General features: G+C 44.6%; 1 protein-coding gene and 1 long non-coding RNA gene across 2 annotated transcripts in view; both read right to left on the reverse strand.

The window, feature by feature from the left end:
• LOC308594059 overlaps window positions 1-17,477 on the reverse strand; it is a 227,903-nt gene that overhangs the window by 13,155 nt on the left and 197,271 nt on the right. The gene's annotated exons all lie outside the window — the stretch shown is intronic.
• Window positions 1-17,477, reverse strand: part of DGKH (diacylglycerol kinase eta) — a 99,123-nt gene that overhangs the window by 5,074 nt on the left and 76,572 nt on the right. Inside the window, exons 22-29 of the mRNA XM_081206729.1 lie at window positions 16,153-16,266; window positions 15,199-15,333; window positions 14,436-14,602; window positions 14,011-14,116; window positions 10,427-10,519; window positions 9,184-9,303; window positions 6,803-6,911; window positions 5,154-5,284 (exon numbers count right to left, since the gene is read on the reverse strand). Coding sequence (XP_081062855.1) covers window positions 5,154-5,284; window positions 6,803-6,911; window positions 9,184-9,303; window positions 10,427-10,519; window positions 14,011-14,116; window positions 14,436-14,602; window positions 15,199-15,333; window positions 16,153-16,266 — 975 coding nt within the window. The remainder of the gene's footprint in view (window positions 1-5,153; window positions 5,285-6,802; window positions 6,912-9,183; window positions 9,304-10,426; window positions 10,520-14,010; window positions 14,117-14,435; window positions 14,603-15,198; window positions 15,334-16,152; window positions 16,267-17,477) is intronic.

Here is a 17,477-nt window from a genome sequence, read left to right on the forward strand (position 1 = left end):
TAATCTCCCTAATCAAATATTTTGTAATGATCAGCGACAAACAATGAAATTTATACAGTATGCCCACCACTTGCATGCATTTAACCCGTCTGCAGTCTGCTTTACACGTCTTGCAATAATAAAATAAAATAAAATAAAATAAAATAATAAAATAAAATAAAATAAAATAAAATAAAATAAAATAAAATAAAAACAGGGGTAGAAAGGGGGCAGGTGTCCAGGAAATTATTGTTGGCAATCCCTCCTAATTTCACCTAGTGTGTTTTGACCATACACAATTATGGCCTTTTCAGAAATTGCAGATGGGATCCTTTCCATAAAAATAGTGCAACAAATTGAACTAGGTTTGTGGGATGGAAAAAGGAAACAATCATATCTACAGTACTTGAATGCTTCTTCTCATTAACCTACTGCCCAACACAGGAAAAGCGAGTCTCTCACAGAGAAGGCTTGCACAAAAATTCTCCCTTGCAATTGAGGCTACTTCCCATTACTGAATTATCCTTTATGTTCACCCTGACTTGAATGGCAGTGGGGTACAGTTCAGGGATGACTGTGCCATGCCATTTTCTTGAACATGTATTTTGGAACAAAGAGGACCTGTAACAGCCTGAAGCATATGGTGTAGTAGTTAAGAGCGGTAGACTCGTAATCTGGGGAACTGGGTTCACTTCCCTGCTCCTCCACATGCAGCTGCTGGGTGACCTTGGGCTAGTCACACTTCTCTGAAGTCTCTCAGCCCCGCTCACCTCACAGAGTGTTTGTTGTGGGGGAGGAAGGGAAACGAGAATGTTAGCCGCTTTGAGACTCCTTAGGGCAGTGATAAAGCGGGATATCAAATCCAGTGGCGTAGCGTGGGGGGTGCAGGGGGGGCCGGCCGCACCGGGCGCAACATCTGGGGGTTAGGGGGCGCAAATCCACGGGTTAGGGGGCGCAAATTACTTGCCTTGCCCCGGGTGCTGACAACCCACGCTACACCACTGATCAAATCCAAACTCTTCTTCTTCTTCTTCTTCCAAGACTCAGTCCTGGTGACCCTGTTCTATGGGTCCCCTCCCCTTGGGGCCTGTTCTCAAGATTTCTTTGTCCTCCTGCCAACCCCATCTCTGGGATCCCACACAGACACATGGCTTACCATGTCATGCAAAGCAGTCCATTAACTTTAGAAGTACGGTAACCAAAATATGGACGCGGCTGGCGCTGTGGGTTAAACCACAGAGCCTGGGGCTTGCCGATCAGAAGGTCGGTGGTTTGAATCCCCATGATGGGGTGAGCTCCCGTTGTTCGGTCCCAGCTCCTGCCAACCTAGCAGTTTAAAAGCACGCTGTGCAAGTAGATAAATAGGCGGGAAGGTAAACGGCGTTTCCGTGCGCTGCTCTGGTTCACCAGAAGCGGCTTAGTCATGCTGGCCACATGACCCGGAAGCTGTACGCCGGCTCCCTCGGCCAATAAAGCGAGACGAGCGCCGCAACCCCCAGAGTCGGTCACTTCTGGACTTAATGGTCATGGGTCCCTTTAACTTTACCTTTAACCTAAATATAATGGGGGGGGAATACTTTTCATAACTAGTTAAAAACTGGACAGCTTACAAACAGAGGGAAATGTCTCAGCTACTCTCTAATGGCGGGATTTATTACATAAAAATACACATGCATACTACCTTTCTCGTACTTAACAAATGAGTATTAGTTTCTTAAGAGAAACTAGGCATTTCCACTAAAATAGTGAAGTTGGAAAATGACACGATAATCAGAAGTAATTCTAGATATGTTCATAATCAATAGGGAAGAAATATGATTAAATTAACCAATTATTAGTAGTATCAAGAGTTATGTCTTCTTCTCCATTTCTCCCAGGCCTCTGAGGTTTGCATGGCCTCCCCTAGGAATTGAGCCTTTAGGGTGCAAGCCCTTCTCTTTCCTGTGGAACTCCCTGCCTATAGAGGTTCAACAGGAACAGTCCCTGCCTCCTTTCTGATGTCTTCTGAAAATGGCACAGTTCAGGCAGGTCTTCACGATATGATTTTTCTTTAAAACAACCAGTATTTACTGACATTTTACTGATGCTTTTAATTATAGATTATAGATTTTATAACTTTATAGATATTAATAGACTGGTTTTGTTGCATTTTATATGTTATAGGCTGCCTTGTCATATTTTATGAAAGAGAGGATTATAAATTTTCAAATAAGTCTGAATTATTTCACTGCAAATTTCAACAGAGCCAATTCATACTACATTGCGATTCCCGTGAATCACCTTCCTTGTTTGTATAAATGTGTGTAAACTAAGGCATTGTGGGCTCATTGCAAACTTGCAAATTGCAGCTGCACAATTCTTCTGCAGAACCTGTTGCATTTAACACTCAATCAATTAAGGCATTTGTCCATACATTCCCTAAGACGCTATTAATTTGAGAAAGTGATGCACCTCCATTCACCTTCTCCAGGAAAAAAATTAATGAAAATTTAACACACGCAGATGCAAAATGCACAGCAGCACACTATAGGTACCGTATTTTTCATTCCATAGGGCGCACCGGACCATAGGGCACACCTAGTTTTTAGCGGGGGAAATAAAGAGGGGGAATTATTTCCCCCCCCCCCCCGCCCCAAGGAGCAAAGAAGCCAAGACAGCCAGCGGGACCCATCCCACTGGCTGTCTTGGCTTCCTCTTTAGCCACGCACAAGCTCTCCAGCTGGGAGAGGCTGCGCGCGGCTTTGTTTTTAGCCGCGGGGCTGGGGCAGGGGAAGCCCGAGCTATACCCCAGAACAGGTCCAGGAGCGGAGGCAAGGTTGCGCAGCCTTGCCGCCGTTCCCGGAGCTTGCAGGCTGGGCTGAAGGTTTGCGGATGGGAGTTGGCACTGCGCTCCCCGGGCTTCAGGCTTCAGGCTGCTATATGCAAGCCTTCGGAGCCCGGCGGGTGCTCCCGCCGCGCTCCGAAGTCTTGCAGATAGCTTCCTGAAGCCTGGAGAAGCCTGGTGCACACCGACCCCTCTCGCTCTCCAGGCTTCAGCGAAAGCCTGCATTCGCTCCATAGGACACACACACATTTCCCCTTCATTTTTGGAGGGGGAAAAGTGCGTCCTATAGAGCGAAAAATACGGTATGCCAGAGAAACACCTGGAACTAGGGATAACAGCTTCACTGATGCCCAGAAAACTGAGGTGGTGCTACAGAAACCTGCTAAGGGCCAGAAAACTGCCAGAAGGAAGCCAGCTGTGTCAGAACACAAGTTTCCATAATACGGTTCCTCAGACAGCTAGTGTTAGACATGCCAGACAGGATTGGAATCTAGAACTATGAACACAATTGAGTTAAGTGATAAATAAAAACAGAAACTAAACATTATGCCTAAGACAATTTCCCTCCTGTTCAGGAGATGTCAGGAATTAGCTGAATTATATCCACAGACAACTCCTGGCCTCTCTGTTCACTATTAAGATTTCTTTGTTGCCCCAAGCATCAATGATGATAGCCTAAAACGAAAAACAGACGTAGAACAGGCGTGATGGTGGTGGAGGAGTGGAGAAAATCTCCTGGAAATGTACACACAGAAGTGGCTCGCAGGTGGGACACTGTTGCACAGAGGGAGGGACAGGGAGAAGGGGGAGACGGGGTGGGGTGGGGTGGGGAGACAGAGGTGGTGCAAACACAACCATGGAGCCAATCCAGCGCTCCAGGTGGTATGTTCCCCACAGCCTTGCCCCTCTCCCTTCCAGCAAACCACAGCAACCTACAGGCCAGGAGGCTCACACAGTGTTTCGACCTCACCTGTCAAGCTGCTTCTGCAGACAATTCTGTTTGGAGCAGAAAGAACTGTCTATCTTATCCACAAAGCTGGTCTGACTGGCAGCAGTGACAGATACAAAATGCAGAACGCCTACTTAGGTTACCCCAGAATGCCTCAAATAGAAAGGGATTATGACCCAGAGTGAGGAATGGGTGTATTTTAAAATCTTAATAAAAAAATTCCTTCCAGTAGCACCTTAAAGACCAACTAAGTTAGTTCTTGGTATGAGCTTTCGTGTGCATGCACACTTCTTCAGATACACTGAAACAGAAGTTGCCAGATCCTTCTATATAGTGAGAAGGTGGGGAGGGATATTACTCAGAAGGGTGGTGGGAATGGGAGATTGGCAGATAGCTGAGATGAGCCTGTTGACGACTCTTAACGACTGCAATCGGTCTTCCAGGAAAAGGCAAGGGGTGAGAAGGTGAAAAATGGCTTAGTCATGTATAATGAGATAAGAATCCAATGTCTTTGTTCAGCCCAGGTTTTTCCATTGTTTTAAGTTTGGTAATGAGTTGTAATTCAGCAGCTTCTCTTTCCAGTCTGTTTCTGAAATTCCTTTGTAGTAAAACAGCTACTTTGAGATCTTGTATAGAATGTCCTGGGAGATTGAAGTGTTCTCCTACTGGTTTCTCTGTTTTGTGATTCTTGATGGGGTATAAATAATAATAATAATAATAATAATAATAATAATAATAATAATAATAATAATAATAATAATAATGTCAGATTTATGTCCGTTTATTCTTTGGCGTAAGGTTTGGCCTGTTTGTCCAATATAGAGAGCTGAAGGACACTGTTGGCATTTGATGGCATACACAATGTTAGACGATGAGCAATTAAATAGTCCCGAGATGGTATGTGTGATGTTGTTGGGGCCAGTAATGGTGTTGGTCTTTAAGGCGCTACTGGAAGGAATTTTTTTATTTTGACTATGGCAGACCAACACGGCTACCTACCTGTAACTGTTTTAAAATCTTGTATCACATGTATCTTGATAACGGCCAGCTGATGGATTACAAACTATCTCCAACATAAGCCCTTTTAATGTTAATGTAGTTATTTTCATATAAATCAATACAGCCAATACATTTAGCGATTTCTCAAAGCCCGGTTCCACCATTACTCTGTATAAATCATTAAAAGAAGCAAATTCCCAATATTCCTATTAATAAGAAGATGAGAGTCTGGCCTAACTGACAGCATGTTAGTTTGGGGTTGGTTGGTTTGTTGTTTTGCAAGTTTGCACACTAAAAGCCAAGCTACAAGCACGCAGCTGGAATAGGGACAGAGGAAAGTTTTTAATTAATTTCTATCAAAGAAAAATGATCATAAGCAGAAAAGCAGCACATAGAAAATACCTTCAGATCTCGCCTTTCCAGATGTAAAAGTTCAGAGCCTCGGATGTCATGGCTGATGAAGATTTCTTTGTACTCTCCCAAACTGAGCAGATCCAGCCAAGCAGCAACTTCATCTGTGCCCCATTTTTGAACTACCAAAGTTAAGAGCAAAACCCCCTTAATTTCTACATGCTCAACTCGCATCACAAGCAAAGGTTAGGCCACAGAGGGCGGAAAACAGACTAGAACACGGCAGTGATAGCAAAAGTCAAATATAGTCTTGAAAAAATTGGCAGCTTCGTTTTTTTCCATGCAGTTAAAGAAAACCTGTGAATGTATGTTAAATTAAAAAAAAGAAGACAGGGCATTCTGCATTGCAGCCATGCTTTCAGCTTCAGCATCAAAGCTACCAAGCTTCCTGAACACCAACTAATTAACTTGTAACCATATTAGAAGATGTACTACAAGCTCTGTGCATGTTCTGCTGCACACAAATGATGATTTATTGGCTTCTATGTTAGTAGGGAAAAAATCAGTACTCATTTAAACATAAACAACTACAGCCCTTAATTCAGAAAATTATCTATTAGCCATATCAGGCAAAAGAGCACATTTAAAAGTTCTGTCAACATTGTTCTCCAAGGTTAGTTGCCCACATTAAACTGAGAAAGGAATTTAATAAAGAAGAATGAGTACATAAGCCATTGTTTCAATTTTCATGTGTTTTACGCAGTGCTATTTTGTTTCAGAAGCTGGATGTGACACACGATGCCTCTGAAGTGTAAGCAACAGCCAACCAATAATTTCAATGAAGCCTCTTACATTTATTAAGAATTCTGGGCTCGCTATTCTTCTTCTTCTTCTTTTTAACATTTTCAAAAATGTTCTCTGCTAAAGGACCCTACTCTGAGATCTCTAGTGAAGTGGTAACCTGTATACATTCTGTAACAATGGGAGAAGGGGGTTGAAAAGTTTGTTTAAACTCAAAAAACACACTGGGCCAGGCTTCTGAAGCACACTGCTTTGTGGCATAAACTGAGCGCACACCCCAGAACATACCAAACACTTGCCTGCAACTGTACAGTACAGAGGAGGATCAGGACAAGAGGACAAGGGATGCTTGCTGGCCATTGCTGAAATGAGGATGAATCCCAAGGATTTCCTGGGACACCGTTTGAAAACTAATACAGTCGTACCTTGGAAGTCGAAGGGTATCCGTTTCAGAAGTCTGTTCGACTTCCAAAGCATTAAAAACCAAATTGCGGCTTCTGATTGGCTGCAGGAAGCTCCTGCAACCAACCGAAAGCCGCGGAAGCCCCATTGGACATTCGGGTTCCAAAAGAACGTTCACAAACCGGAACAGTCGCTTCCGGGTTTGCGGCATTCAGGAGCCAAAACGTCCAAGTTCCAGGGCATTTGACCACCAAGGTACGGCTATATTAGATTTTAAGGGCTAGCTAATCCCAGGACAGTCAAACCAGTGAGAGATATTTCACAGCCTCCAAAAAGAGACCACAGGTCGTTTATGCAAGGACATGGGTCAAGGTTCCTTTCAGCTCAAAGCTGAGTCAGATAACGATTCGTCATCTGAGCATGTGATGAAAGATTTGAACCACATCTCCCCCATAGCCACATTATTATTACAGTATTATTATTTTTATAAAGCATACCAAGCTGAGGGCTAGTCTTTTGTCTCTGAACCTTTTCCTTTTTAAACTTTGGCACTATGCGGAATACAGTGCTTCTGTTGTTTCTTTTAGCATATTCCAAAGGAGCATCCTAAAAACAAAAGAGAGGGGGAAACAATGTTGAGAAGCAAAACTTAAAAATTCGGGGAGGGGGGGGAGAGAGAGAATGGCAATTTCAAGGACAGAACTTGGATTTGAAAAATGGGAAGACAGAATAAAAGGGGGTGAAAGTCACAAGAACAGTTCAAAAAGCACAGTCCTTATTATAAATCAGCTTCATTTCTCCACCATGATGTCAGCACATAGGCAAATCTGACTGTCAGGGAACTGACATCAGAGTGAAAGGCGAAGGAGAGGCTCCCCGATTCTGCAGGAGAAGGTACCAGCACCAGGGGGAGACGCAGCTTGGTCGAGGAGGAGGAGGAAGGAAATCGGCGTAACACCAGGGATCAAGGAGGGCAAATGGGGGAAGCAGAGGGAGAGCTCCGGGATTCTTCCCTGGACATCAGTGAGGAGAGCCCTGGTCCTCCACTACCCACGCCCTCCCTGCGCAGAAGACTCCCGCGCAATGAGAGGCAGCAACGACTGGGAGTCAAGCAGCTTTTATGCTGGAAAAGGTTTAAGAAACGCCCACAGACAGATTCTGCTAGCGACTGAGGCAGCCACTCTGAGATGGGCTGTGCAGTCAGGACGGTTTAACCAAGGCAATTAAGCCCCCTAACGGGGACAATTTACGCCCGAGTAACTCAAACCCATTACACTGACCACCCAGGCAGCAGCTTTAATGTCCAGTACATGTTATCTGTCTGGCCAAGAGAAGGGAAAAAATGCAGAAGATTCCCCTTCCTAACCTACTCCAATCCACCCCAAACGGAGGAGCTAAATTGGGCTTGAAAACATACTTAAGGTGGGATGGGGCAGGGGAGAGACAGCTGGAAGAAGGAAAAAATATTTTCAAGGTTTCCCATTTGTGGCTGCTTTATTGTAGGTTTAAGCAATAACAATAATGATAAAGATTTCATTATTTGTACCCCGCCCATCTGACTGGGTTTCCCCAGCCACTCTGGGTGGCTCCCAACAAAACATTTAAAGCACAATAAAACCTCAAACATTAAAAGCATCCCTAAACAGGGCTGCCTTCAGATGTCTTCTAAAAGTTGTGCAGTTCTTTATCTCCTTGACATCTGACGGGAGGGCGTTCCACAGGGCAGGCGCCACTGCCAAGAAGGCCCTCTGCCTGGTTCCCTGTAACCTCGCTTTTCGTCGGAAGGGAACCACCAGAAGACGTCTCAGTGTCCAGGCTGAACAGGCAGATATTCTGGGCTGAGGCCATTTAGGGCTTTAAAGGTCAGCACCAACACTTTAAATTGTGCTCAGAAATGCACTGGGAGCAAATGTAGATCCTTTACAGTGGTATATTTTCTGAGAATCCTCCGGAAAAATAATCTCTCAAAGTACCTGTTGATGGCATTTTACCATTCTACTGTTGAGAGTGTATTAACTTATGGTCTGTGTGTGTGGTTTGGGAGCTGCACAGTCAGGGGGAAAACAATGTTATCCAGGGTTGTGAAAACTGCGGAGAGAATAACTGGGTGCACTCTTCCCACCTTGGATCAAATCTACGCTTCCAGGTGCCATAAGAAAGCTGCAGAGATAGTGCAGGATAGCGTGCACCCTGAAAATGATCTCTTTCAGCTTCTGCCTTCTGCGCAGAAGCACTCTACGCACCGCACGCATGTGCAGAAGTGGCACTTCCGGTTGCAAATTCCTCTGGATGCGGCCAGAACTCCGGAACGGATCCTGTTCGCAACCGGAGGTACCACTGACCAAAAAAAAAAAGCAATAGCAAAGATGGATATAACGCACAAAGGAGTTTTTGGATGCCAGCATGATTCGATTTACTGATTTCATAAAAAGAATATTTAAAGAATATTTAGAAAACTATGGAATAAAAGGAAACATCTTGCCAGAATTAGACTGATCCCTGTATTGTATAAATGTAAGTTTGTAGGGAAGTAAAAAGAAATTATATAAGAAATATGTAACTGTGCGGTATAAAGTAATGGATAGACAAAGTTAAGTGAGATTAATTGGAAGTCAGTGTTAAATTTATTCTCTATAAGTTTTATAATTGTGTTCAATACCAGGAGTATATATGAAGATAATTATATTAATCTTCTTATATCTTATAGTGTGGTGGTTTGTTTGATTCTTCTGTTATTTGTTTGTTTGATTCTATGTTTGTTTACTTGTATGTAAGTCTGTTTTTCATAATTGTATTTATTTTAAATTAATATATATATATATATATTTTTAAAATGAAATGAAATGAAAGCAGGCTTGCAAGTGTGAATTTCACCCACCTCATCGTCATTTAATTGCAGAACATACAAGAGCCAGGGAATCTCAGCCACCTTCCTTAATTCACTCTCTAAATTGTGCACAGCTGTTGAGAGCAGTTCTTCATGAGGGGATTCTAACTGCTGCAGAAACAAATCACAAAATGTTACGGGGCCTGTGTCCTTTAAAGGGGAGCATCCACCATATTTTTCGCTCTATAGGACGCACCCGACCATAGGACGCGCCTTGTTTTAGAGGGGGGGGACAAGGAAAAAAAATCTCCCCCTCTCTGCTCAGCGCCCCTTCAGCGAAGCGGCAGGAGAAACGGAGCCCCTTCCATTTCTGCTCCCGCTTCGCTGAAGGGGCGCTGCGCAGCTCTCCCTCTCTGCTGAAGCCAGGAGAGTCTTGCTCTCTCTGGAACCTGAAACCAACCACTCTCGCTCTCCCGGCTTCCGCAAAAGGAACCCGAAGCCTTCGGAGCGCAGCGTGAGTTCCCGCTGCGCTCCAAAGGCTTCAGGCAGCTATCCCTGAAGCCTGGAGAGTGAGAGGGGTCGGTGCGCACCGCCCCCTCTCGCTCTCCAGGCTTCAGCGAAAGCAACGCGTAGCCTCTGGAGCGCGGAGGGAGCGCTCCCTCTGCGCTTCAGAGGCTTCGCGTTGCTATCGCTGACGCCAAAGAGCCTGCATTCACTCCATAGGACGCACACACATTTCCCCTTCATTTTTGGAGGGGAAAAGGTGCGTCCTATAGAGTGAAAAATACGGTAATTTCCCAACTTTTACAACTAAATAGACGTGCCGTATGTACTACCATTTTTATTTTTTAAATTGCAATTGGATGCCATGTTGAATAACATGGAGACTGCACCTTTCAAAATTGCACTGATTTTCCATTTCTTATTATTCCCAACCAATGCTGGGTACATGTGCTGTGAACTACTGATTACATGTGTTGTCAGGAGCAACTATAGCCACCACACAGATGAAGAAATAAGGTGCTGAGATAACACAAAAAATATATATACTGAAGTTCTGCTCCAAAAGTGCCCAGTCCTCCAAGTTTATTTATGTATTTATTATCTATTTATTTGAGCTATTAATACACCACTCAATCACAGGAATTTCTAAGCAACGTACATAAAACTTTCAAAAAGCATGCAATGGCTAAAATCAATTAGAATTAATCATACAAACCAAGAGGTTCCTTAAAAATTTCGAAAAGTCTCTGTCCAGTGCCTGAATTTGAACAGGGAGAAAAAGTTCACTTACCAAAGGAGCTCTTCCTACTAGCAAGGATTTGGTTTCATCATGCAGAGCCTTCATGTTGACAGCGACTTCCAGGGCAGTGTTTCTGGTAAGGCTCTGTGGGAAGAAAACCAAGGAGCACATTTACTCGTAAACAGTTTATAATAGTTGAAAAATCAAATAAACGCAGCTGGCTTTTCCTTTCCAAATCTTAACAGGGTCCTGAACTCTTTTGACCACGTTTGTTGAAAGGCTGTGCTGAAATACAGTGGTACCTCGGGTTAAGAACTTAATTTGTTCCGGAGGTCCGTTCATAACCAGAAACCGTTTTTAACCTGAGGTACCACTTTAGCTAAAGGGGACTCCCACTGCCACTGGGCTGCCAGCACACAATTTCTGTTCTCATCCTGAGGTAAAGTTCTTAACCCAAGGCACTACTTCCGGGTTAGTAACCCAACGTGTTTGTAACCCGAGGTGTTTGCAACCTGAGATGTTTGTAATCCAAGGTACCACTATAATGTAAGAAGGTCAGCGGTTCGAAACCCCGCAATGACGGGGTGAGCTCCCGTTGCTTGGTCCCAGCTCCTGCCAACCTAGCAGTTTGAAAACATATCAAAGTGCAAGTAGATAAATAGGTACCACTCCGGCGGGAAGGTAAACGGTGTTTCCGTGCGCTGCTCTGGTTCACCAGAAGTGGCTCAGTCATGCTGGCCACATGACCTGGAAGCTGTACGCCGGCTCCTTCAGCCAGTAAAGCGAGATGAGCGCTGCAACCCCAGAGTGGTTCGTGACTGGACCTAACGGTCAGGGGTACCTTTACCTTTTTAAATGCTGTATTAAGGGTCAGGAAGGAAATCTCCTCCAGGACTGGGGAGGTTTATGCAGTGCCTGTTTTGGGATGACATGCTGGCATCATATTGTGCTACTTGCTCTGCAAGCATCCTTGTTCTCTACTTGTGGCACTGAGAAAGAAAGATCACGGGGAACCTTTTTCCCCTTGTCAGCTGCCTGACACTGTCCTAAAGTCAATGGCCTCAGTAATCCATTCTCAATACAGTGGTACCTCGGGTTAAGTACTTAATTCGTTCCGGAGGTCCGTTCTTAACCTGAAACTGTTCTTGACCTGAAGCACCACTTCAGCTAATGGGGCCTCCTGCTGCTGCCGCGCAGCCGGAGCACAATTTCTGTTCTCATCCTTAAGCAAAGTTCTTAACCTGAAGCACTATTTCTGGGCTAGCAGAGTCTGTAACATGAAGCGTATGTAACCTGAGGTACCACTGTACCCGAAAATGATAAGTGACAGGATCATTCCTCCACAGCCGGAATTCTAATCAAACTTGAGGTGCAGCGTGCAGATAGAGAGTATTTAAAACATTATACATAACAAGGCTTCATTTCAGACTGATCAGCCATCATAAAGATGCATTTGGTTTAAAACAGGCATCCCCAACCTGCGGCCCTCCAGATGTTTTGGGACTACAACTCCCATGATCCCTAGCTAACAGGACCAGTGGTCAGGGATGATGGGAACTGTAGTCCAAAAACATCTGGAGGGCCAGAGGTTGGGGATGCCTGGTTTAAAACATTCCCCAGCGCAGGTGTTGTTGCTTTCCCCCCATTAAAAAAAACCTGAATGGCTTGCAAGGATGCAGCCAACCATGTCCTTCCTTGACCATTTCCCCCTCGAGGCTTATTAAACCTTGCATGGGGAGGGAGGCAGGACCTGATATGTCTACAGTGTGATCAATACACATCAATCGGCAGGAGGGAATGGTCCAAGCTATCCTGAAAGAGGTGGTGATTCAGTGATTCCGGAAAAAGCCTAAAGGAGGCCCACTAGTTCGTGACATCTCTTGCCCAGTTGCAAACACCCCCATTTTGGAGAAAGGTTGTGCGAAATTTGCAGGTATTCTTGGATGAAACAGGCAACCTTCACCCATTCCAGTCGAGGCTCAGGGCTGCTTGTGGGACTGAATCTTCCTTGGTCGCCCTGATGGATGGCCTTTATTACAGAAGAATGGGGAAGTGTGATGCCATCAGTGCAAGAGAGGTTAAAAATAATGCGGGCGGTTTCCCTCGGCTATGTCCAAAGCAAGTGGTTGGTCCTCTACGTGGAGAAGACAGAGAAATGCTCTTGGGTGTCAGAGAGAAGGGGGAACTGCTCAACCCCTACTTTGCCCCTGTCTTCGCCCAAAAGAAAAACAATGTCTAAACTGGTGATGACATAATAAGAGGTTGGATGTCCATCTGTCATGGATGCTTTAACTGAGATTCCTGCACTGAAAGGGGAACTCTGCAATTCAATGACCCTGTTATTCTTACTTGACTTGTTGGTAGCTTTCAGTACCGTTAACCATAGTATCCTCCTGAACAGAGTGATGGGTATTGGGGACACGGTTTTTAATAATAATAATAATAATAATAATAATAATAATAATAATAATAATAATAATAAATTTGTACCCCGCCCACCTGGCTGGGTTTTCCCAGCCACTCTGGGCGGCTTCCAACAAAGATTAAAAATACATTAAACTGTACCGTATTTTTCACTCTATAAGACGCACCAGACCACAAGACGCACCTAGTTTTTGGAGGAGGAAAACAAGAAAAAAAATATTCTGAATCTCAGAAGCCAGAACAGCAAGAGGGATCGCTGCGCAGTGAAAGCAGCAACCCCTCTTGCTGTTCTGGCTTCTGGGATAGCTGCGCAGCCTGCATTCACTCCATAAGACGCACACACATTTCCCCTTACTTTTTAGGAGGGAAAAAGTAAGTCTTATAGAGCAAAAAATTTGGTATCCTATCTCCAGGGTTTGTTTCAGAGAATAGCATTGGGTGGTGATTCCTCAGCTCCCTTGCAGTTGTGCTGTGGAATGCCACAGGGTCCCATCCTGCCCCCATTGCCATTTAGCATGTACATGAGATGGTCATGAGGAGATCTGGGGCAAGTATGTTGAGGAGAGCGCAGTCTGCAGGTCCATTCTGCACCATGTTGTAACTGGGCCTTAGGGATGATGACACCTAACTTTTGGAATTCCCTTTTGCGATGTATCAGACAAGTGCCATCTTGTTTTGAGGCAATTGCTGAAGACTTTCCTTCACAAGCCTTCTAAGTGGAGCTGTTGCTATTGGATTTGAAATGGATTATATATATATATGTACACCTTGTTCTGTATGTAATCATTGTCTTAATTGTTTTGGTAATGGATGGTTTTCGTTTTAAAACTGTTTTTATATAGGGAAGTGTTTCATATATGTATTGACTGTGTTGTAAATACAGTGGTACCTCGGGTTAAGTACTTAATTCGTTCCGGAGGTCCGTTCTTAACCTGAAACTGTTCTTAACCTGAAGCACCACTTTAGCTAATGGGGCCTCCCGCTGCCACTGCACCGCCAGAGCACAATTTCTGTTCTCATCCTGAAGCAAATTTCTTAACCCAAGGTACTATTTCTGGGTTAGCGGAGTCTGTAACATGAAGCGTATGTAACCTGAAGCGTATATAACCTGAGGTACCACTGTAACTTCAAAATACCTCATAGGAAGCAAATGACAAATGAAATAAATAACAAAATAATCATATTCAACTAGCACCATAGATTTCCTTTACCTCCGAAAAACTTGGACTGGCTTTGTTTAACGCATGAGAACATGCATTTACTGCGTGCGCCAGTTCTTGTTCCAACAAGCTGTGTATCTTTGCAGCTTCACAGATTCTGCAACAAATGTTGTGGGTGGAAAAAGAGAAAGGAAATGAGAAAAGCATTCTGTGTCGATAAACAGCTGCCCAAACAGGAAGAAAAGAGATACAGGTCACTCGCAACCAGGGCAGAGGTTCCGTTCCAGGGAAGCCACATAGGCACAAAAACATGACAGAGGGACAAGTTGGGTAAGCAAAATTTTCAGAATCAGTCCACTGACATGGTATTTCAGCACAATATTTGGCCTAAGTTACGGCACATTAGATGCAAAGACATTGTCAGACCTGGATCTTGTCAAGTTTAAGGCCTCGTGAAGAAAGCAAGGCGAAGGTACCTGCTAATCAGCTCCTCTGCGGCCTGAGAAGACGACTGGATCTGCAAAGTCTCCTCTTCAGTGGCCAGTTCCACAGCCTGTTGAGGGTACAAAGGGGATCTCAGGATCGGTTTGCAGGAATCACACTTCTGTTTGTCTTCCCAGGATTTCAGCGTACTCTCAAAGGCCTGTTCAGAATCGAGGAAGTTGTTTGACATGAATACCAATTCTTCCATGTAGGATCGTTATGCACAATAATTCATACCATACTTCACTATTAATTTTTACAATGAAAACTAATGCCAAAAATAAGCTTAATATTTGTGGCTGCATTTGGGGGGTGGGAGCATACAACCCCTGGTGAAAAACCAAACACAAACACAAAATACTGCAGAGTACTACTGTATAGTAAATACTGCACGTGTGTAAATACACACATGTGAATGTACACGTGAGGCTGGCTGGATGTTTACCTTTTCCCCATTAAAAAGATTAAGGTATTTGAAGCACATACTTACACTAACCTTATTGTTGCATGTTACTTATGTTTCTTAATGCACAGAAAAATCAAATCCCTCACAAAGGGATTTATACAGGAGACAGTAAGTGGTATTCAATGAGACCCCCGGGTATAGGGCGGTATATAAATTCTAATTCTAATAATAATCCTCAGCATAGTCCCATTAAAGGTAATAGACATAACTAACAAGTTTATTCCTTTCAGTGAGTCTACCCTAGGTGGGACTTGAAGGCAACCCATTATATATTAGACAAAATATCCTACCCTGTCTCGGGTTAGCATCTGTGCTCTGTTTTTATGCACAATTTTAATAATTCCTGGAGGTTGGATCCATGCCTCTCCATCCACCTGCACAGGGACTCCTTCGTCTCCAAGTATGGTGATCTTTACTGACCGGCACTGGAAGAGAGTAAATGGATTTTAATGAAAGGTGATTTCATGAAAATGTCAACCTGTAGACTCCTCCCCCCCCCCCCCCATTTTCATATACCATAGAACTACGGGAAATGTCATTAAAGGGAGGGGAGGGGAAACTGCTAAGGCGCATGCACAATCAGCGACCAGTGCTGCTCAGAGAATGCGCTGCCTGGACAGGGAATGCAGGTGTGAGGACACCAACCTAGAACAAACCGTGTAAATAAACCATTTATCATAAATACACCATAGTCTCCACTGTCCTTCCTTCCAAGGACACTGAACCCTGGGTAAGCTCCTGGAACCCCCTGTTATGTTGTGGGTGAACATATCAGATGACACAGCGATTCTTCAAACAGCTCTTGTTTATTCACAGGCCAGAACAGAACAGAACTGAAGGGTTCAGCCAGCCTGCTTATATAGAGCTCCACTACAACGCAACAGTAACCATTTTCTGTAACTATCCAATCACTGAACGTCACTTTCGATCACTTATTTGCATATGTGGACCTGAACTATCCTACATATCCCCCTGCTGGCCCAGAGTGAGAACTTCAGTACATAACACCCCCAGAATATCAAACCACTCTGAGATGTTCATGATGATTCCCAAAAAGAAGTGTGGTCATTAACAGCTGTGGCTGCTGTGCATCCAGGTACAACTCATGGGCAAAAAGCTACTGCATTTTGGCATTTATGGTGCCCAACACGCTTAAAATGAAAATGAAAAGTCAACGCTTGATTCGTGTGCGCTTGAGCACGTTTGCAGGCTATGTTTCTTCTCTCCCGGTTAGACACACGTACCTGGGCTATCCTGTGGTGCTGTAGCTTGATAACACGAGAAACGGCCATCTGCATGCTGCCAAATACCGCAACAACCTCCAAAATCTTATCATCAAATGATGGTGCCCCAAATATCTGGTGGACAGAAAGGAAACACGAGTCTGCGCTTACACTTTTGATGGAAGCCTACCAGCAGCTTACAGCTGCTCTTTTGTCCGTTATGTAACTTATCGAGGAGGACACCAGAACGGGTGCAATTGAGAAATCACATCATGCGCTCCAGTATATAAATCAGCATCCCTCAAACTTCAATGAAGACGTTAAGCATTTGGGACACAATTTAGGTGCACTCTGTTGGGGGCAACCCCACCCCCACATTCCTTGGGGCACTTTACAGGCATTACCCCCTGCCATTTCAGGGGGATGGACCATCATAGTCCCTTCCAATCCTACAGTTCCATTATTCCTGACCATCAACAGTTGGGGCAGCCCCTTCACCCAGTTTTCCTGTGGCTGAAAGAACCCTACTGTTATATATTTTGTAACTTTTCCAATTTTAAAACAGCAAAAGTTCTGACAGCGTTTATATTAGACGCTTAGGGACTGCCACGCTCCTGTTTACCAACCCGGCCTACCCACCAACCTGGCCAAGCCCTCCTCCCTTTACACCTGACCAACCCTTCCTGCTTTCTTTACACCTCGCCTGCTCCTTTGCCTATCCCCCACAGCTTTCCCCAAGCCATACCCTCTTTTAAACGAGGCAGGGGGAGCTGGGCATGTTTAGCCTGGAGAAGAGGAGGTTAAGGGGTGATATGATAGCCATGTTCAAATATATAAAAGGATGTCACATAGAGGAGGGAGAAAGGTTGTTTTCTGCTGCTCCAGAGAAGCGGACATGGAGCAATGGATCCAAACTACAAGAAAGAAGATTCCACCTAAACATTAGGAAGAACTTCCTGACAGTAAGAGCTGTTCGACAGTGGAATTTGCTGCCAAGGAGTGTGGTGGAGTCTCCTTCTTTGGAGGTCTTTAAGCAGAGGCTTGACAACCATATGTCAGGAGTGCTCTGATGGTGTTTCCTGCTTGGCAGGGGGTTGGACTCGATAGCCCTTGTGGTCTCTTCCAACTCTATGATTCTATGATTCACCTAGGCTGCCTGCCAGGCCCAAGCAGAGCTTCTCTGGGTCCGGGGTGGGAGTCTTGCTCATCAGATGCACCACAATGCCAACACAAACGCCTAATCTGAACTGACGCAATAGGAGCCAACTCCCAGGGGCCAAGGGGTCTTCGATCCCATAGTATAATGTTTGAGGGGGCTGGGCCTCCCCAAAGTTGATTGTGCGTGG

This window comes from Podarcis bocagei, assembly GCF_964188305.1.
Source record: "Podarcis bocagei genome assembly, chromosome: 8".
Classification (NCBI taxonomy): Eukaryota; Metazoa; Chordata; class Lepidosauria; order Squamata; family Lacertidae; genus Podarcis; species Podarcis bocagei.